Source organism: Schistocerca gregaria, chromosome 4 (genome assembly GCF_023897955.1).
Source record: "Schistocerca gregaria isolate iqSchGreg1 chromosome 4, iqSchGreg1.2, whole genome shotgun sequence".
Lineage (NCBI taxonomy): Eukaryota > Metazoa > Arthropoda > Insecta > Orthoptera > Acrididae > Schistocerca > Schistocerca gregaria.
The window spans coordinates 120,135,630-120,157,881 of NC_064923.1; the positions used below are offsets into that span (position 1 = coordinate 120,135,630).

The 22,252-nt window shown below is 37.9% G+C and overlaps 1 protein-coding gene across 1 annotated transcript; it reads right to left on the bottom strand.

Moving 5' to 3' along the window:
* Positions 1-439: 439 nt before the first annotated feature.
* Positions 440-3,836, bottom strand: LOC126267280 (adhesive plaque matrix protein 2-like). The gene is made up of 4 exons (XM_049972349.1): positions 2,800-3,836; positions 2,583-2,723; positions 2,342-2,470; positions 440-1,332 (listed from the first exon to the last, which is right to left on the bottom strand). Exons 1-4 carry the CDS (start codon positions 2,843-2,845, stop codon positions 1,268-1,270), a joined length of 381 nt encoding a protein of 126 aa, XP_049828306.1. The 5' UTR covers positions 2,846-3,836; the 3' UTR covers positions 440-1,267.
* Positions 3,837-22,252: the final 18,416 nt, after the last annotated feature.

A 22,252-nucleotide genomic window follows, 5' to 3' on the forward strand; every position in this document is an offset into this window, starting at 1 on the left:
TTACAGTTCATTACAGCTATTTTATTCTGCCAATGTATAGCTTGAATCATCAGGCATACCTTATCATGCCCCTTTAGAGAAAGTAGAGGATGAATGAATCAATTCACAATAGTTACTCTTGATGTGCTATAATATCATACAGTTCTCAATTACTTTCTTCTTCTTTCTCATTATTTTTGCTTATTTCAAGATGTGAGTAAATAGCTCTTAAAAGACCCCAGTGAAGTACGTGAATACAACAGACACAAACAATATTTAAAAAATTCAAACTTATTTGAGGAATACAGATCTCCTGTTTGCAACACATTTCTTTACTAAGTAAGGAATATGCTGCTGTTTAATGTGCTAGTTCATACATATTCATTTTCTTTTCATGTATGTGATTTTCAAATATGGCTTTGTATGTGCTGTAAAAATAGAGGGTAATGAGAGAGGGTCACTTTATTTATTAGATACTTTAATGTTCCAAGTGCTGACATACAATTTTGATGCAAAAATTTACTCCCAGAATATATTTGTTATTATTTTAAAATAAAACCACCAACATAAAAATATCAAACTTGCTTAATTTACAGTTATTTGATACACTTTTATGTATGTTTAAAATTATATGATATGATTTCAATGCAAATAATATCATCATAAATGCAAAATTGCAGTGATGGTAACCACAGACACTTAAATGCATATAACGTTAATGAATATTCAAAGCAGGCCATACCATGTCACTATCATTATGCAAGCTAATGCTCTGAATACCACCAATCTACCTGCTTTACAGTTCACAGTACTGTTATTATGTTTATGGAATACATACTATGTATTTATGTTACAGGCATCATCCTTTTAACTTAAAAAAAAGGAAAAAAAAATGTCTTACAGGATGGTAAGGTCAATGGAATGTCTTAATGTCTTTTTAAAGAACGTAGGTAGTTACAAAAGAAACAGCTGTGTATAACATGAAGGCAACAGATGGATGCACATGTTTTTATATTGCACATATTGTTTAACATTAATCTCTATCTTGAAGGACCTAATAAAATCCTTTAAGATGACAGCCTATTAATCACACAGTTTGTTGTCAAATACAATTACTCCTTCCTTGTTTTCGTGGCATGCATGAATTTTTCTATTGTGTAATGACCAATTGTTGCATTGTGTAGCAGGATTTAGAGTTCCAGCAATAAGCAGAAACTTGTAAATATACTATATCCACTTTGGATACTTCTCAGTACTATGAAATGTCAGATTTTGCCCACAATCATTCTCAGATTACAATACACTCATGTGGGAAAGAGTATCGGCCTGTTGATGTTCCTGGTATTGGACAAGCTGAAAAGCAAATTGTTACAATTTAATGATCAACTGGTGATAAGATTAAGGATTGATATGGAGGAATAGCAACAATATTAATAGGGTAATGTGCTGAAGTAACTGTGTCAAAGTATTTTAGATGCAAATTTTCAGCAAAATGTTGAACAAAAAATAAAACATAAGCAAAAAACTAATTTTTCTGATGAATTTGCTGTGGATACTTGGTACAACATGATTACAAAGTAGAAATACATTTTTGTCACTGGTTCACCAATGATGGTACAGGCTAATATTAATGAAATAGTAATTATTCTGGGATATGACCATGACCATAATTTAGAATAGCATTGTGCAAAATGGAGTAGTAGTCATCTCATAGATTAGAGAAGCTAGACTAAAAATTTTATATGAAATATGTTAACACATACCAGTGAGTCTTATCTCAGATTTACTTGTCCCAGATCACATTGTATCTATGTACAGAAAAAATGATGGGGGGTAAATATATAAATTAAAGCTTTCTAAATTTTTCAGTATTATTATTCCTGTGCAAATCTAGGCATATAGTGGAAGTGTTTCTTCATGAAACATATCTTTTCCAAACCTTGTCCCTTCTGCAAGTATAATAGTAAAAGAAAATAGGTAGTCATGTTTCTACTGAATTTAGTTTTACTGACGCTTGCTTTCTTTGCTAGGCTTCTGAGCTCTCATGACACGAGGTACTTAAATTTGCAAGCTTAGCAATTAAAGATGCAGGATGAACAAATGTTTAGTCAACAATGACATTGTTTTTAGAAACTTAAACCGGTGCAATTGAAATTACACCTATTTAGATAATACTACTACATAAACGTTTACAATGAATCAAGTTTCAGGGCTCAGTAATAAAATTTTAATTCATACACTTCCAAACCACTAACATTTTTAAGTAACATCCTAGTATCTCATTCTAATTAAGTTGTGCAAAAGGAAAAGAAACGGTGCAATATTAGAGATATTAAATGATTGCAGAATAATAATACATTACCATTTTGACAGCGGTTGCCATAGAAACCTGTCCCTTCGCAACGACAGCGATACCCAGGCTCAAATGATATTTGACTGCACGAACCTCCATTCTCGCATGGGTTCACCTGACAGGGGTCATCACCACGTCCTGTTCAGGAAAATAAAGCTACCCTAAGTGTCTACACCGTTGTGAAAAATGCATTTACACAAATAAAAAGCGGCAAAATTGATATATGTGAATCACAAATGTCCCGCTTTACCTTTCAGAGCCTTCCTACATTCTTCCCTTGAAGAATATCTGTATTCCGAGTAACATCCGACCCCACACAAGCATGTACCCTCCTGAATGCGGCAGCCTTGTCGAGTCTGATTACTTTCGCACATAAAGACAAACTGAAATTCTGCCAAACGAAAATGTATTTAATCATGAGTAGGCTTAATTGTTACTTTTCGTGTGACCCATACGAATCAACTTACCAAACACTATAAGTATGTATACTAAGACAGTCCTCGCTTTTAACATTTCTGCTGTAAAAGGTGGAACTCGTTTTATATGAATTCTCTTGAAAATAAGCGGGCACTACAACTGAAGCAGGGGGTCATTGCTCTAGGAGACTAAAGTTCACGGAATGATAAACCCCTTTCTGATAACTTTATATAGTAGCCCCGCAGTCGTAGTCTCTACATTAAGGGGGTCAATAGTGTCTTTTCAGGTCACCTTACCAGCAAGAATATTAAATGATTTAGATTCACTACTCCCGTTTGCCTTGGTGTAGCATTTACTGCCATGAGTATGATGGAAATTCAGTTTGTGTAGATGATGCCGTGATTGCTCTCCGTTGTCAGGATAAAGACAAAAAGAAATTTTATATTATAGTTAGCTTATAGGATCTTTGATAGAAAGGCTACTGTACATTCCGTGATAAAGTACACAGTTAACGATGCTAGATAAACAAGACAACTTCCGCATATACGCGTGATGCCAGTACCGGTCGCTGTAGAAATTACGGCAACCTTTTTCTTCTACAGCTCTCTTTTTTAAGTCTTTCCAGCTGTTATTATGACATGGCAGAAACAATTATTTTACCTCGTTTAGTAACACCACGTACAAAAAAGTATCTCATACATACATTTCGCTATCGTACAGATATAGCGATCCACTTCTTCATTTGGGGCTGTGAACTTGTCAGTCTTTTCATATTTACGCACATTGGTCTACTTTCTTTCCATCTCTGAATCGGCAGATACATTTTTATTGCTTTTGACCTTTATAAAAAAGCGCAGTATTGTAAGCGCATTGTTATTATTACGTGCATTCATGGGTGACTAATACGTTTTCTTCTGTACACTCCCATCGTCTTGCATCAACACTAATGGAAGCTAAAGTCGTACTTCCATTTATATCTTACACGTGTGAGCTGATTAAACCCAAACAATATAAATTGTCAAAGATAAATAAATAATAGTTCCCAGCTCGTGGTCGTGCGGTAGCGTTCTCGCTTCCCGCGGCCGGGTTCGATTCCCGGCGGTGTCAGGGATTTTCTCTGCCTCGTGATGACTGGGTGTTGTGTGATGTACTTAGATTAGTTACGTTTAAGTAGTTCTAAGCTCTACGTGACTGATGACCATAGATGTTAAATCCCATAGTGCTCAGAGCCAATAAATAATAAATACAAACAATAAAATAGGCTACATTTGTTTTCTGTAGCCATGTATAGTTCTTCCCAGTTTCACCTCGAAAAAGAAAACATAATTTACTCAGTATAACAGTATTACACCACATCACTCTTGAATTGTAAACAAAATATGTGTTTTACGACAAAACAAAATGCTCCGTGAGACACCTGTGGAACCAGTTGAGCACAACACTTTGCCGTGTCGCTGAATAGACGACGAAAAGTATTTCACTTCCAAAAAGTCGGTTGCTACGCGAGGAATGTATTGCAATACAATTACAGTGTCATTAACAAAGGCGTATAGACACAACAATGGATGATGTTCGACGAAATTGTTTTCCTTCAAAGAACTGTTTGGAGTTTTAATCCGTATAAAAATGTATACGCACAAGTTTTATAAAACAATAGCTGTACCAGCTCTTACTTGATTTGATTTGATTTGATTGATTGATTTGATTTATTTCGTGTTCCATAGGACCAACTGTGTTGGATTCACAAGGACGTGAAACGAGTCAGTTTTTTACAAATAGAATCTGATAATCTTATAGCATATACAGAAATTCGAGTACATAATTATATAGAAATAAATTCTTTGGGCAGAAATACAGAAAAAGAAAATACATATTTTTTTAGGATCATTAAAGCACAACAGAAAACATAAACAGAGCACACACAGATACAGAGCTCAAGTTAAATAACATTCTTAGTGGCACTATGTCAACTTGTATTGTACAATATTAAAATTTTACAATTTATTTAGTTAAAAATTCATCTAGACTGTAAAAAGCTTTTTCTAACAGAAATATTTTTAGTGCTTTCTTAAACTTACTCTTATAGACTGCGTCTTCTGTTGAACGGCCCTTTTGAAAGCCAAATTGACTCTTGCTGAGAACTCCATTCTTCATGAGATGATCAGTAATTCTTACATGTATTAGCTTTTCTAGAATTTTGGAGAAAGCTGTCAGCAAAGACATAGGCCTCAGAAGAATGAGCAATACTACAGCTGAACCAACAACAACACCAGGAACTGAAGAGCCACCAAGAGCTGAAGAGCCAATCTGTGTATGTGCGGATGGATATGTATGTGTGTGTGCGAGTGTACATCTGTCCTTTTTTTCCCCCAAGGGAAGTCTTTCTGCTCCCGGGATTGGAATGACTCCTTACCCTCTCCCTTAAAACCCACATCCTTTCGTCTTTCCCTCTCCTTCCTGAAGAAGCAACCATCGGTTGCGAAAGCTAGCAATTCTGTGTGTGTGTTTGTGTGTTTTGTTCATGTGCCTGTTTGCCGGCGCTTTCCCGCTTGGTAAGTCTTGGAATCTTTGTTTTTAATATATTTTTCCCATGTGGAAGTTTCTTTCTATTTTATTTAAATCATTTACTTATCCACAGCCATAGTGTCCCTATTATATACCCTCCTTTTTCTCTCAGGTACAGGTCACACTTTTCCCCTATGTCCATCTATCCTTTCCATCACACAGTACAAACATACAAGTTAGGGTACAGTATTCCGTTAAGACCATATACAACTCTACCTTCTTCTTTTATATATCTATATGGATGAAACATACTCCTACCATAGCCCATATTCATACCCAGTTTTTAATTGTTCTTCCATGCTATATCTATCTTACTCCTCTGTATACGCTCACTCACTACTGTAACTCTGAATGTCATCCTACTGTATGCTTCAACGAATGTCCTCCTATTATATGTTGTGACAATCATACCTGGATGTTAGCCCATCATTTTTAAACTTCATAGCTAAGGGTATATCCTCTTTGAATCCCCCCATCAAAGGTGATGAACCCAGCTCCACTCAGAAAAAAGTAACTCATTTAGGTTCTGCAATTTATTGCTGGCTAAAATTTGTAGTTGTAAATTGTTTATTATCACACATATCCACTGATCATATTATTGCGACCTTTCCCTTTTCCAGTCGAAGGAGCTACTAAGAAAACAGCCTTCAGATGTGGAAGCCCTACAATGTTGCATGGACATTCATAATGATGGAATAATTTGCATATTTCCTATCTTTAATTCCGAAATGTGATAAAGGACTTTTATTGGCACCATTTCACTGAGTTTAAAATTAATTATGTTCTTGCACTAAAGTCCAGCTGATGAAGAAGTAAATCATTAAGGATAACTAGAAACACCAGAATCATTTGTATCCAGGTCATGAGTTTCTATGAAAAACACAGACAACATAACCTCCCTGACTCTTTCATCATTCTTGGTGAATGGTTGTATTGTGGGCAATATTTTTGAATAAATGTAGGTTTTACACCTTCTTGTGGCAAAAACTTTTTGAAAGTAATACTTCCATTATTAGTGAGTAAGCATTTGGTTTGCCTACAGCCATGATACAGTCTCATAGGCAATTAATGACAGTAGTTGTATTTTGCTCTCTTAATAGGATTTAGCTTTCCATATTTAGAACAACATTCAACCAAAACTGGGATATGAGAAATACCACCCCTGCCCTTCAGTAAAGGATCAAAAATTCTGCTATTGTTAAATCATATAAAGTTTCAGGAACTACTGGATACAATGAATTTTTATTTGTCCATTATTTTCTAAACTTTCTGTCAGAGATAACAATAGTACACTGAGATGACAAAAGTCATGGGGTATCAATTTGCTCATGTATAAATGAGGTGACACACAAAGCCTAAAAGGGCAGTACATCAGTGGAGCTGCCATTTGTAATCAATTGATTCATGTGAAAAGGTCTCTGATGTGATTATGGGTGGATGATGAGTATTAACATACTTTAAATGCAGAATGGTAGTTTGAGTAGATACAAGGGCCATTCCATTTCAGAAATCGTTAGGGAGTTCAATATTCTGTGATCCACAATGTCAAGAATGTGGCAAGAATAGCAAATTTCAGGCCTTACCTGTCACCATGAACAACATAGCGGCCGACATCCTTCACTTAATGGCCGAGAGCAGCCGCGTTTTTGTAGAGTTGTTGGTGCAAACAGACAAGCAACACTGCATTAAATAACCATGTAAATCACTGTGGGACATACGAAAAATGTATCCCTTAGACATTGTGGTGAAATCTGGCATTAATAGGCTGTGGCTGCAGACGATCAACACAAGTGTCTTTGTTAACAGCATGTCATTGCCTGCAGTGCCTCTCTTGAGCTCATGAGCATATCAATTGGACCTTAGACAACTGGAAAACTAAGGCATGGTCAGAGGAGTCCAGCTGACGGCTAAGTTCGAGTGTGGCGCAGACCTCACAAAGCTGTGGAACCAAGTTGTCAACAAGGCATTGTACAAGTTGGTGGTGGCTCCGTAATGGGGTAGACTGTGTTTATGTGAAATGGACTTGGTCTTCTGGTTCAACAATGTGCAATATCACCAGTCCACAATTCTTCATGATTGGTTTGACGAATTTTCTGGACAATTTGAGCGAATCATTTGGCCACCCGGGTAGCTCAACGTGCATCTCATTGAAGATTTATGGAAGATATTGAAAAGTCAGTTCATGCACAAAATTATCCACAGACAACATTTTTTACGATTTGGATGGCTATAGAGGCAACATGGCTCAATTTTTTTGCAGGTGTCTTCCACAGCTTGTTGAGTTCATGTCACGTCAAGTTGCTGCACTTGATCAGGCAAAAGGAGGTTTGACACAATATTGGGAGGTATCCTATGACTTTTTTCGTCTCAGTTAAATTGTCCACATACATGATTAGTTCTTGTATTAAGTCATTCCTCAAAGCTTTATCTGAGGCCTGCATGAAAACTGCTACAGATATATTTAAACCAGCCCAGAACTGGTAAGGCTTTCCATAGAACAAGAATGCTGTACAGGGTCTAGAATCCTTATGGAGGGATGGGTACCTGCCAGTATCCACTTATCAAATCCACTGTACTAAAAAACTTCAAACTTGGATAGTAATTCTTCCATACTAGCATGATTATCTCTTTCCATCTCAATATGTTTATTCAAAATTCTAGCATCTAAAAGCAAATGAACAACCTCTTTTAGTTTTCTCACAACTAATAAGGAACTATTATACACACTTAGACTATGTTCTATAATACCATTTTCAATCATTTTCTGTATTTCTTTTTACACTGTCATGCAAAGATTCATAGTAATAGAGAATGATTTGCAAAGAAAAGGGCTTATTAGCTGTTATCTTAAACATACAAGTATAACCACTAATCACTCCAGGTGTTTTTTTATAAGTATTGCTTGACACTTAAGTAATATTTCCTGTAGTTCGTACTTCTGTTCCTGAGTTAGTGTATTAGATACCTGTGCTGAACTAAGATTTTTCTATTAGAACCTCCCTGGATTGGGGGGAAGAAATGAAAGAGGAAGCCGTCAGGTAGAATTTTGCACAGAGCATAACTTAATCATAGCTAATACTTGGTTCAACAATCATAAAATCATAGCTAATACTTGGTTCAACAATCATAAAAGAAGGTTGTATACATGGAACAAACCTGGAGATACTAAAAAGTATCAGATAGATTATATAATGGTAAGACAGAGATTTAGGAATCAGGTTTTAAATTGTAAGACATTTCCAGGGGCAGATGTGGACTCTGACCACAATCTATTGGTTATGAACTGTAGATTAAAACTGAAGAAACTACAAAAAGGTGCTAATTTAAGGAGATGGGACCTCGATAAACTGAAAGAACCAGAGGTTGTAGAGAGTTTCAGGGAGAGCATAAGGGAACTATTGACAGGAATGGAGGAAAGAAATACAGTAGAAGAAGAATAGGTAGCTCTGAGGGATGAAGTAGTGAAGGCAGCAGAAGATAAAGTAGGTAAAAAGACGAGGGCTAATAGAAATCCGTGGGTAACAGAAGAAATATTGAATTTAAGCAGTGGTTGGGAAGGGAGTGAGACAGGGTTGTAGCCTCTCCCCGATGTTATTCAATCTGTATATTGAGCAAGCATTAAAGGAAACAAAAGAAAAATTTGGAGTAAGTATTAAAATTCACGGAGAAGAAATAAAAACTTTGAGGTTCGCTGATGACATTGTAATTCTGTCAGAGACAGCAAAGGACTTCGAAGACCAGTTGAACGGAATGGACAGTGTCTTGAAAGGAGGATATAAGATGAACATCAACAAAAGCAATATGAGGATAGTGGAATGTAGTCAAATTAAATCGGGTGATGCTGAGGGAATTAGATTAGGAAATGAGACACTTAAAGTAGTAAAGTAGTTTTGCTATTTAGGGAGTAAAATAACTGATGTGGGTCGAAGTAGAGAGGATATAAAATGTAGACTGGCAATGGCAAGGAAAGTGTTTCTGAAGAAGAGAAATTTGTTAACATCGAGTATAGATTTAATTGTCAGGAAGTCGTTTCTGAAAGTATTTGTATGGAGTGTAGCCATGTATGGAAGTGAAACATGGACGATAACTAGTTTGGACAAGAAGAGAATAGAAGCTTTCGAAATGTGGTGCTACAGAAGAATGCTGAAGATTAGATGGGTAGATCATATAACTAATGAGGAGGTATTGAATAGAATTGGGGAGAAGAGGAGTTTGTGGCACAACTTGACAAAAAGAAGGGACCGGTTGGTAGGACTTGTTTTGAGGCATCAAGGGATCACAAATTTAGCATTGGAGGGCAGCGTGGAGGGTAAAAATCGTAGAGGGAGACCAAGAGATGAATACACTAAGCAGATTCAGAAGGATGTAGGTTGCAGTAGGTACTGGGAGATGAAGAAGCTTGCACAGGATAGAGTAGCATGGAGAGCTGCATCAAACCAGTCTGTGGACTGAAGACGACAACAACAACCACCTCCCTGTTGTGAGAGGTCTGTCCATTGCTACTGTGTTAGCTGTAGCTACCAAGTTGGCGTACTTTTCTTCTTGCAATTCTTGTTTAAAATTTACAGAATTATTTGTAAAAAGCTTGACAAGTATGCTTATCATTTTGTGAAACTTTTCTATTTTTATTAAAATCAAGAGAGGTCACATTTTCTATTAGACAGTCTAAACCCAACAGTACTTCTAAATTCAGATTGGTACAACTAATAGAGTTTGCTGAAATGAAAAATTGTTAATAGTTAATGGTACTCTTGTGTCTTCCTCAATAAGCTTCCATTTGCTATGCATATTCATAAATTCTGGTTAGGAGTAGTACTGCACAGCTATATTTGTCAAGTATATTTAACATTAATTCTTATATTAAAAATAAAGATTCCAAGACTTACCAAGCGGGAAAGCGCCGGCAGACAGGCACATGAACAAAACACACAAACACACACACAGAATTACAAGCTTTCGCAACTGGCAGTTGCTTCGTCAGGAAGGAAGGAAGGAGAGGGAAAAATGAAAGGGTGTGGGTTTTAAGGGAGAGGGTAAGGAGTCATTCCAATCCCGGGAGCGGAAAGACTTCCCTTAGGGGAAAAAAAGGACAGGTGTACACTCGCACACACACACACACATATCCATCCGCACATACACAGACACAAGCAGTGCGTGCTTGTGTCTGTGTATGTGCGGATGGATATGTGTGTGTGTGTGTGCGAGTGTACACCTGTCCTTTTTTTCCCCTAAGGGAAGTCTTTCCGCTCCCGGGATTGGAATGACTCCTTACCCTCTCCCTTAAAACCCACACCCTTTCATTTTTCCCTCTCCTTCCTTCCTTCCTGACGAAGCAACTGCCAGTTGCGAAAGCTTGTAATTCTGTGTGTGTGTTTGTGTGTTTTGTTCATGTGCCTGTCTGCCGGCGCTTTCCCGCTTGGTAAGTCTTGGAATCTTTATTTTTAATATATTTTTCCCATGTGGAAGTTTCTTTCTGTTTTATTTACATTAACATTAATTCTTGTTATATCAAAAAGAGCTCACTTCTAGATTCTAAATGAGTATCCAGCCCACTATCAAAAATTTTTCTGTGTGTATTAAGTTCTACCTGCTCCTCTCTCTCTCTTGATTTTCTTCCTCCAACAACCAGTGACACATAAAGTTGGTGAAAGCTACTAATTTCTTTTCAAGGGAATCTATTGTTCCATTGTCACATCCTGGACCCTCACCCCAACTCTACAATGTTCATGGTTTACTGACAGCTGATTCAAAACCAAATGGTTTGATGGTGTGTAAGCATATGTATTGTTTATTTTATATATGGAAAACACTGGTGACTGGTTACTGCCTACATTGCTTCACCTAATGGTATTTTGCTTCCTTACTTTACAATATTTGCTTTTGTTCGTTCATTGAAATCATGGGAGATAACAATTCCCTTCGCTGTTATCTGTTTGACGATTTTCTCCTGCTGTATAATTCCCATATTCCTTGTTTAACATATCCAAACCTTCGATAAATGTCAACAAATTATTAAGCATTGATCACACCATATACTAAATCTCTTTTCTTATATGAGAAGGTAATTTATGCACCAAAACTTTAAATAAATGACTATCTTCCATCAAATCATCTAAATATTTAGACCTTGTTAAGTGTCACATTATATTTTTTATGTTTCCCAACTATTATTATAATACCACAGGTCAAGAAGCTCAAGTGTCATTTTTTCTTGAGGATTAGGAGACCAATACTTCTTTTTAAACTTTTCTGAAAATCATTCCAGGATGAAGAATCTTTGGCATGAGCAGTTCTCCACTCTGCAGCATCACCCTCTAAATAACTTGATGTGAAATCAGTCCTCTCAGAATCATCTCATCTCTTGGGTAAAGTTTTTTCTAAAACTCTCTAAAAATATGAAGGGCGAACCTCTCTATCTGGTTTAAATCTAGGGGACTGTTTGGATAGACTAGTTTCATTTCCCAGCTGCAAGTCCTCAATCAGCCTAGCTGACAGTCCACTATTTTCACTAAACTTTTGTTTATTCAGTTCCTCTTTAGTTTATTTATTTATTTATTGTTCCGTGGGACCAAATTAAGGAGAAGTCTCCATGGTCATGGAACGAGTCGATACATGAAATCATAACACGATAGTAGAAACAGATAAAATGAAATATAAAAAACATATTCAGGCGACAAGTAGTAAGTTTAAATAAAGAAAATCAACAATGTAACACTGGAATTTGCTTAATTTTTTAGCTCTTCCAGGAGCTCCTCGACAGAATAAAAGGAGTGAGCCATAAGGAAACTCTTCAGTTTGGACTTAAAATAGTTTGGGCTACTGCTAAGATTTTTGAGTTCTTGTGGTAACTTATTGAAAACGGATGCAGCAGAATACTGCACTCCTTTCTGTACAAGAGACAAGGAAGTGCATTCCACATGCAGATTTGATTTCTGCCTACTATTAACTGAGTCTAAGCTGCTAACTCTTGGGAATAGGCTAATACTGCTAACAACAAACGACATTAAAGAAAATATATACTGTGAGGGCAATGTCAGAATTCACACACTGAATAGGGTCAACAAGAGGTTCTCGGACTTACACCACATATAGCTCGAACAGCCCATTTTTGAGCCAAAAATACTCTTTTTGAATGAGAAGAATTACCCCCCAAAAAATAATACCATATGACATAAGCGTATGAAAATATGCGAAGTAGACTACTTTTTGTGTTGAACTGTCACTTATTTCAGATACTGGTGGTAAATAAAGCAGCATTTAGTTTCTGAACAAGATCTTGAACATGGGCTTTCCACAACAGATTACTATCTATCTGAATGCCTAGGAACTTGAACTGTTCCGTCACGCTTATAATATGCCCATTCTGTCTGATGAAAATATCAGTTCTTGTTCAATTCTGAGTTAGAAACTGTAAAAACTGAGTCTTACTGTGATTTAGCATCAAATTATTTTCCACAAGCCACGAACTTATTTCATGAGCTACATTATTTGATAATGTTTCAATATTACACACAAGATCCTTCACTACCAAGCTGGTGTCATCAGCAAACAGAAATATTTTTGAATCACCTGTAATACTAGAAGGCATATCATTTATATAAATAAGAAACAGCAGTGGCCCCAGAACTGACCCTTGGCGAACGCCCCACTTAACAGTGCCCCATTGGGACTGAACATCACTACCGCTCACAATATTGTGGAGAATTACCATCTGCTTTCTGTTCTTAAAGTAAGAGGCGAACCAATTGTAAGGTACTCCCCTTACTCCATAATGGTCCAATTTCTGCAGTAATATCTTGTGGTCAACACAGTCAAAAGCCTTCGTTAAATCAAAGAAAACACCTAGGTGCACAACATCCCCGAATAGTTCTTCAACAGTGGGAAGCAAGAAGCTGCTTAAAACATCAATGTAGGCCTATGATAGTGCCATGTAAAACAACATGCCCCCTCCATGAAAAACATGACCACACAATAATACCACCGCCTCCGAATTTTACTGTCAGCACTACACATGCTGGCAGATGACGTTCACCAGGCATTCACCATACCCTCACCCCGGCATCAGATCATCGCATTGTTTACCATGATTCGTCACTCCACACACTGCTTTTCCATTGTTCAATTGCCAAATGTTTATGCTCCTTACACCAAGCGAGGTGCCGTTTAGCATTTACCAATGTGATGTGCGGCTTATAAGGAGCCGCTTGACCATGAAATCCAAGTTTTCTCACCTCCTGCATAACCTTCATAGTATTTGCAGTGGGTCCTGATGCAGTTTGGAATTCCTGTGTGATGGTCTGGATAGATGTCTGCCAATTACACATTACGACCCTTTTCTACTGTCGGCAGTCTCTGTCAGCCAACAGACGAGGTCGGCCTTTACACTTTTGTGCTGTATGTGTCACTTCACATTTCCACTTCACTATCATATTGGAAACAGTGGACCTAGGGATGTTTATGAGTGTGGAAATCTCATGTACGTATGTATGACACAAGTGACACCCAATCACCTGACCACGTTAGAAGTCTGTGAGTTCTGCGGAGTGCCCCATTCTACTTTCTCATGATGTCTAATGACTACTGAGGTCGCTGATAGGGAGTGCCTGGCAGTAGGTGGCAGCACATTGCACCTAATATGAAAAATGTATGTTTTTGGTTGTGTCCGGATACTTTTCATCACATAGTGAATAAGTGCCATGCTCCCATCATGCCCTTATTGTTTCATTAACCATGAGTGCCCAGACTGCCTGAAACACTGGACTACCTCTCATAATTGCAACAGAAAAGATCATTTGCTCCCATTCATAATTCAAAAATTCAGCACAATGATCCTGATGCGGATATGGACGTAAGCATCATATAGCCTATTTCTGTTGCTCCAAACAAGCTTTTCATTGATGTTATGGTTTCTTGTAAAGTTCTGCACATACAAGTGGATACAGGATCTGTGTTAATCTTGTTAAACTTACTAACTTATATGGACTTGGGCCCCCCTCCACTCCTCCCTGTGTCATGAAAGTCATTAAATTACAATAGAGTATTCTTGCTCTCAGCCAATTCTCTGCTCCAGTGAGCTATAAGTCAGTAGCCCTGTCAATTAAATTTCTTTCTGTAGGTAACACACGTACAGAGAATCATTTTGGATTAGATGCTTTTAAGTTGTTTGGTTTGACCATTTCAGATGAAGTGAATTTAGAGTCTGAACAGGTCTCGTATACGTCCGCAGCTCGTGGTTGTGCGGTAGCATTCTCGCTTCCCACGCCCGGGTTCCCAGGCAGGGATTTTCTCTGCCTTGTGATGACTGGGTGTTGTGTGCTGTCCTTAGGTTAGTTAGGTTTAAGTAGTTCTGGGGGACTGATGCCCATAGATGTTAAGTCCCATAGTGCTCAGAGCCATTTGAACCAAGGTGTCGTATACACAGTTAGATGCATTGTGTTCTGAGTTTTCCCTGTTTGTTCCCTGGTGGATTGGGGTGTGCCAACAATTTTCAAGTGCACATTACCATGAAACCTTCCACCTGGCCTCGTTTCTTCTGGGCCCGTCCATTTCCAGTGGCAATGAGGTAACAAGTCAAAGACGAATTAGATTGCCTCACAGGATCTGGCATTGTTCAGCCTTTTGCATCACATGAATGGTCTACCCCCTTAGTGAAGAAACCACTGGGCCGGTTACACTTCTGTGGAGATTTTAAAGTTTCTATGAATGTACAATCTATAGTGGATACATACCCGATATGATGCCCGGACACACTGTTTGCAAAGTTATCAGGTGGTCAATATTTCTCAAAAATTGACTTGTTGGGTGCCTATTTACAATTCCCTTTAGATAGAGTCACAATGTTTGTTTGTTGTCAATACTCTTTTTGGAATGTACCAATACTTGCTGTTGTCCTTCAGAGTCACCAGTGCTCCCATGATTTTTCAACATTGTTTGGAACAACTTACAGTAAATGTGAAGGACATTGTAGTTTCATGTGCACCACAGAGGAACATTTACAAAATCTCTGAACTCTTTTTTCTGTTCTCCAAGTGGCTGGGTTGAAGTGTAATTTAGAAAAATGTCAGTTTTTTTCAACATTCTATCATTTATCTTCGGTTTGAAGATTCTTAAAGGGGTCTCAAATTCTGGCATCAACATGTTTCTGCTAATGTGTCACTTCGACACTGTAAGTCAGTAAAAGAGCTTCAGGTTTTTCAAGGCAAAGTCCTCTACTAACATAAATTTTGGCCTGGGGCAGCGACAATCATGCAGCTGTTACATGTGTTGTTGCAGTTTCACTGGTCATCAGCTTGTCCATCCTTAAGACCACCTTGTAGTCTGCACCCTCCTTAATGTCATACGAACCAGACCTCCACTTGGTCCTTGTGACGGACGCTTCACAATACGGCTGGGGTCAGTGCTGGCTCATAGATATTCTATTAGCACCAAGTGGCCTATTGCTTGTGCCTCAAAAATGCTCACTCCTGCTTAAACTAGGTACTCTCACATAGAAAAGGAAGCTTTGGACAATGTTTTTGCTGCAAAGAAATTCCATGTTTTTCTCTGTGGTACCAAATTCCATCTGGTCACCAATCACAAACAATTGGTTTCCTTATTCAGTCCTTCTGCGTTGTTACCAGGTAAAGCAGCACATCTCATTTAACATTTGGCTCTTTTTCTTTTGCATTACAACTACGAGATTCATTTCTGCCATATGAATCAACATGCAAATGTCAACACTTTGTCCTGTCTGTTGGCTGGTCAAGAACCAGAATTTGATCAGGATGAATTGCTTTGTTTCCACATTGGTGTCACTACACAACAGACAGTTGGTGGTTTTCCTGTAACTAGCACACAGATCATGAAGGTTGAAGCTTTGGATCTTGTTTTGCAGAAGGTTAAATATATGTACAACATGGATGGCCGGATTTACCACATTCTCATGCATCTGACTCCTTGCCTAATTACTGCATCTTTTGACACTGATTCTCTGTTGTGGATGGTGTTCAGATGTTAGACAAGGATCACTTGGCCCCTCGGGTAGTGATCCCCTCAATACTTTGTTCAGAGGTTTTCCATTTATTGCTTGCAGATCATTGGGATGTATCATGCACAAAAGCATTGCCCATTGACACATGTTTTGGCTCGACTAGGACAGTGACACTTACCTGGTTGCCTCCTGTTCACAGTGTGTGAGACACCAAGCAGCTCCCTGGCCATCGCTGTCTCCTTGGCCAACGCTGTCGCATGCTTGGGAATATATACATGAAGAGTTTGCTGGCCCTTTTCCCAACACTTATTGGCTGTTAGTCATTGATCATATTCTCATTTTCCATAAGTTTTTCATTGAGTTTCCACATCCACAGCTGCCACTGTTGTAGCATTGTCCAAAATTTTTTCACTCAAAGGTTTGCCCACTATGTTAGAGTCTGATAACAGTCCACAGTTTTCATCACAATGGTTTGAGGCATTTTGCGATTCCCGTGGTATCCATCACATCCTCGCCCTAACATTCCATTCACAGTCTAATGGTGTGGTGGAACACCTAGTGAGAATGTTCAAAACACAGACAAAAAAGTGTGCTGCCAACTCTTTGTCTGATATTGCCTTAGAGCAGTTCCTCTCCTCATACCATTTCATGACATTTGGCAAGAAGAACCCAGTGGAGCTACTCCATGGGTGCCAGTCAAGGACATTGCTACACCTCTTGCATCCTCCACCTGGACATCAAACTGAAAACAGATTGCATGGATTGATTATCTTTCAAGATTTGAAGAGATCAAAAAGGAGGAAAGGAACCAATGGCTCAACGGAATACAAAAAGATCCAACAGAAACCAACAGGTGGGAAGAAAAGGTTAGACTGGCCCTAGTTAATCTGACCAAAAAAAAACAAGGCAGTGAAGACTTATGCACATAAGAACTGAGAATGCAGGACTTGGTGGTTGCAAAATGTGAGCTACTAAGGACACATTCCAAATCATCACTGTTATGGAACAGGAATAAAAAGTGGAAACTTTTGTATGGTGGATCATATATAATAGTGAAGATACCATACGAAGATACTCACGTGAAAAGATTTTGTACCATTGCAATGATGATATAAAGCTCACTGTCTTCTGGATAATTATTATAATGAGTGAAAGTTTTTGCCTATAAAGTTAGGAGTGAATGGTACAGACGATGTATGGTTGTGGAACTGTGGCATGTATCTTGTGCTGACCATATAATTTTCTGTGGGCCATCAGATTAAGCCATAATGAGAGCATAATTGTAAATTTATTAAGATCAGAGTTCCAGAGCAGAATTGTTCTGATTCGGAAGTGGTAACTTACTGATCACTTGTATGGTAATATACTTATTGTGTGACATGGGAATAGAGTTTTCACCCTAAGCCACAAGCTTAATGTCAGTGAATGAAACACAATGGACTTCAGTTGAAGGTGTTGGAAAGTTTATAATAACATAAGGACTAAAACTACAGTGGATTTCAAATGAAGATACTGTTAAGTGTACAGTAAAGGAAGGGCTCCTCAAGTCAATGTAAAGTTGTACTAATAGAGTGTCAAATGATCTACTGCACAGACTGCGACAATCTTGAGCTGTATGCATACACTCTATGGTTACAGTGGGTGAATTGTTATGTTATCAACATGAATAACACATAGTGTGGAATTTCACTCAGTGAGCAACTTCTGAATCTGACAGTTCAGTATCGGAACAGATGAATCATGCATGTGGACTTATCTGTTATTTTCCAAGAACTTAGCCATTTCTCAATACTAATTCTTGTGACCCTTACTTCCACATACAGCCGCTCCCCTCCTTCTGTACCCATGCACTCTGAGTGTGGCCAAGCCTGTTCCCGATTCATTTACACCCCTCCCTAAGAAGACAGGCTTTCCTTCTGTGGTTTTCTAGAACATCTAGAACTTCACGTACACATCACATTCCACCTGGTGCTCCATCGACATTATTCCACCATATCTGTCAAGAAGCTGCTGTCATACCAAACATTTATAATTTCTTTTTCACTAACTTCACCAGAATTACAAACATGAATTTTTCAGCGATGTTTACTCATCTGATGTTTGTAAAATGATGAATTTATTTACCTTCGCTACTCAAATTTAACGACCTAAATAAATTCCTGAATTGCTAAACTCTCTGACTGTTACCAGAGGATTCAAATTTTAAACAATAGTAAACCTGAGAGGTACAAGCAAATGTTTGGCTTTTGTCTTTCTTAGATTTTCCATGGTTTCCCTTTGAGACATTGCCTGAATGGGAAGACTGTTTAAATAAATATGCCATGGCATATTAGTCATTTAATTGTCAAACAAATGATTAGTAAAAGTCAATCTTGCAAATGAAAGATAATGAGCTAGTACTACCTACACCCAACACATATCATAGTAAATGTATGTTGCAGAGTACCCTGCAGCAGAGTGCTACCACTAAGTGACAAGTTGTCAAAAGAAATACATGCTTGTCCAAGTAGGAGTCCCTAACTGGTAATGAAATGTGTCTGCTATAAAATTTCGTTGCAAGGTACAATATAATGGATCAAATATAATCACAAAATGTACATGTATTAATTTGTCATAGGTTAAAACATATTGACATGATAGTATTAATACAGGTCGCAGATCGGAGAGAATTTATTTAAATGTGATTTATGGCGTCTTTCAAGCATCCATTGTAAATGGATATTCCCCCCCCCCCCCCCCCCTGACATTGAGCAACTAGCAAGCAGCAATAACAATTTATAAACTCTTACAAGTACTGCCTTACTCAAGGAGGCTAGGTTACCTCTGTATCATTGCAAATAATGAGAAGAATTATGATGACTTTCATTTTGTTCTGGACTGGGCTACAGCATTCTAAAGTGTTCAGTTAGCTAGCAAACAGTTGTCTGTGAATAAATATAAGATATTTAACGAAGTAAAATACTTTTCTTCAACAAAACCTATCAAGATAATGACTGCTACAGATAGTCAGCATTCAGAAAGTTGGAATCTTTGAGGAGTAATCATGATTTTGACCCTGCTTGCCATCCGGCATTATATATGCAAGAATTTTCTCCATCTCATTTGTTGCAGCAAATGTAAATTTCCTCCTTAAGCACACCAGTGACCATTACTCCATGGAGAGCACTACATCTACACCTATATCTACACCCATACTATGAAAACCATTACGAAGTGCAAGGCACGGTGTACATCCTCTTCCACTCACAAACATGGAATGAAGGAAGAATGATTGTTTGAATGCCTCCATGCATGCTGTAATTAATATTGTCCTCATAATCCCTAAGGGAGTGATACATAGAGGGTTGTAGTATACTCCTAGTCATCATTTAAAGCCAACTCTTTATTAGTAGACTTTCTCTGGATAGTTCACATCTATCTTCAAGAGTCTGCCAGTTCAATTTCTTCAGCATGACTGTAACACTCTCCCATGGGTCAAACAAACCTGTGACCATTCATGCTGCCCTTCTCTGTATACATTCAACATCCCCTGTTAGTCCTATTTGGTATGGGTCCCACACACTTAAGCAGTATTCTAGAATGGATCACACAAGTAACTTGAAAGCAATCTCCTTTGTAGACTGACTGCACTTTCCCAGTACTCTACCAATAAACTGAAGTCTACCAACTGCATTACTCACAACTGAACTTGCATATCATTCCATTTCATATCCCTACATAGTGCTAGACCCAGTTATTTGTATGAGTTGACCTATTCCAGCTGTGACTCATTGATGTTATAGTCAGAGGATACTATGTGTTTTCATTTTTTAAGTGCACAATTGCACATTTCTGAACATTTAAAGCAAGTTGAGAACCATTGGACCACTTTGAAATCCTGTCAAGATCTGGCTGAAAATTTGTGCAGCTTCTCTCAGACAGTACTTCATTATAGATTAGTGCATCATTTGCAAAAAGTCTGAGGTTACTGTTAATATTGTCCAGAAGGTCATTAATAAATAACGTGAACAGCAAGTGTCCAAAAACATATTTTCCTACGGCACACCTGAAGTTACTTCTACATCTGACAATGACTCTCCATCCAAGGTAACATGCTGCGTCCTCCCTACCAAAAATTCCACAATACAGTCACAAATTTCACTTGTTACCCCACATGACTGTACTTTTAACAGAAACTATAGGTGTGGTACTGAGTCAAATGCTTGTCAGAAATCAATAAATATTGCATCTACCTGCCTTGATTCATAGCTTTCCGAATGTTATGTGAGAAAATTGAGAGTTGGATTTAACCTGATCAATGTTTTCAAAATCTGTGCTGGCTGGCCAATGCGAGGAAGTCATTCTGTTTAAGACACCTCATTATGTTTAAGCTCAGAATATGTTCTAAGATTCTACAACAAATTGGTGTCAAGGTTGTGGGACAGAGTTTTGTGGATCACTTCTACCATTCTTCTTGTAGATGGGTGTGACCTGTGCCTTTTTCCAAGAACTGGTCCTAGTGTTTTGTTTGCAGGATTCATGATAGATTATAGTTAGAAGCAAGGCTAATACAGCCACAAATTTAGTATAGAAACTGACAGGGATCCTATTGGGCTCTGGAGCTTTGTTCAATTTTAAGGATTGCAGCTGTTTTTCAACACCACTAACACTAGCACTTATTTGACTCATCTTTTCAGTGGTACGGGGATTGAATTTGGCAGTTCTCCTGGGTTTTCTTTTGTGAAGGAAAATTTGAAAATGGAGTTAAGCATATCAGCTTTTGATTTGCTACCCTCAATTTCAATTCCTGTCTCATTTGCTAGGGACTGGACACTAACTTTGGTGCCACTAACAGTCTTTACATATCACAAGAATTTTTTTGGTTTCTGTGAAAGATATCTTGACAGTATGCTGCTACAGTAGTCATTGAAGGCATCGCACATTGCTCGCTTGACAGCCAAAGGCGTTTCATTCAGCATCTCTCTATTTATAGCCCTATGCTTTGTTTTACATCTATTATGCAAATATCTCTGTTCCTGTAGAAGATTCTTTACAGTGACTGTATACCATGGAGGTTCCCTTCTGTTATGAGCTGTTCTACTGGGTACATATGTATCCAGTACATGATCAACTATTCTTTTAAACTTGAGCCAGAGTTCGTCTACACACTCCTGTCCTATGCTGAAAGTTTGAAGTTCCTCATTAAGGTGTGACACCATTGATTTTTTATCTAGTTATATATCTTTCTTCTTGTTCTAGTTGTTCTTTGTACTTTGGTAATCACTGTTGCCACTACCTTTCATGGTCACTGAAAACAATTTCGATGTGGACATCTTTAAAGAGGTTTGGTCTATGTGTTGCCATTAGATCCAATATATTTCCATCATGAATGGGGCTCCTAACTATCTGTTCTAGGTAGTTTTCAGAGAAGTCATTCAATGAAGTTTCACAGGATGTCTTACCACACCCACCACTAACGTAACTATAACTTTCCCAATTAATTGTTGGATGATTAAAGTTTCCATCAATGGTTGCAGTATGATTGGGTAACTTATGTACAAGTGAACTGAGTTTTTCTCTAAATTTTTTGGTTACATCAGAAGATGAGTCTAGTGGATGATAGAAGGATCCAATTATCATTTTATGTCCACCACTGATACTGAGTCTTACCCAAACAATCTCAAATGCAGCTCCAATTTCTATCTTGTTGGATATGAGTTTCTTGTCTACTGTGACAAATACAACAGCTTCATTTCAAATTTGGCTATCCTTTTGATATACACTTAAAATTTCCCCAAAAATTGCACTGCTATCAACTGCAGATTTCAACCAGCTTTCTGTACCTAATATATGTGAGCTTCACTACTTTCCAGGAACTCTTGAAACTCTGGCACTGTGCTGTGAATGCTTCAGCAGTTAACCATTAGGATTTTAATACTTTCACCAGTGGGAGGCATTTCTTTTGATCTTACACTGAAACTTTTGGGCTT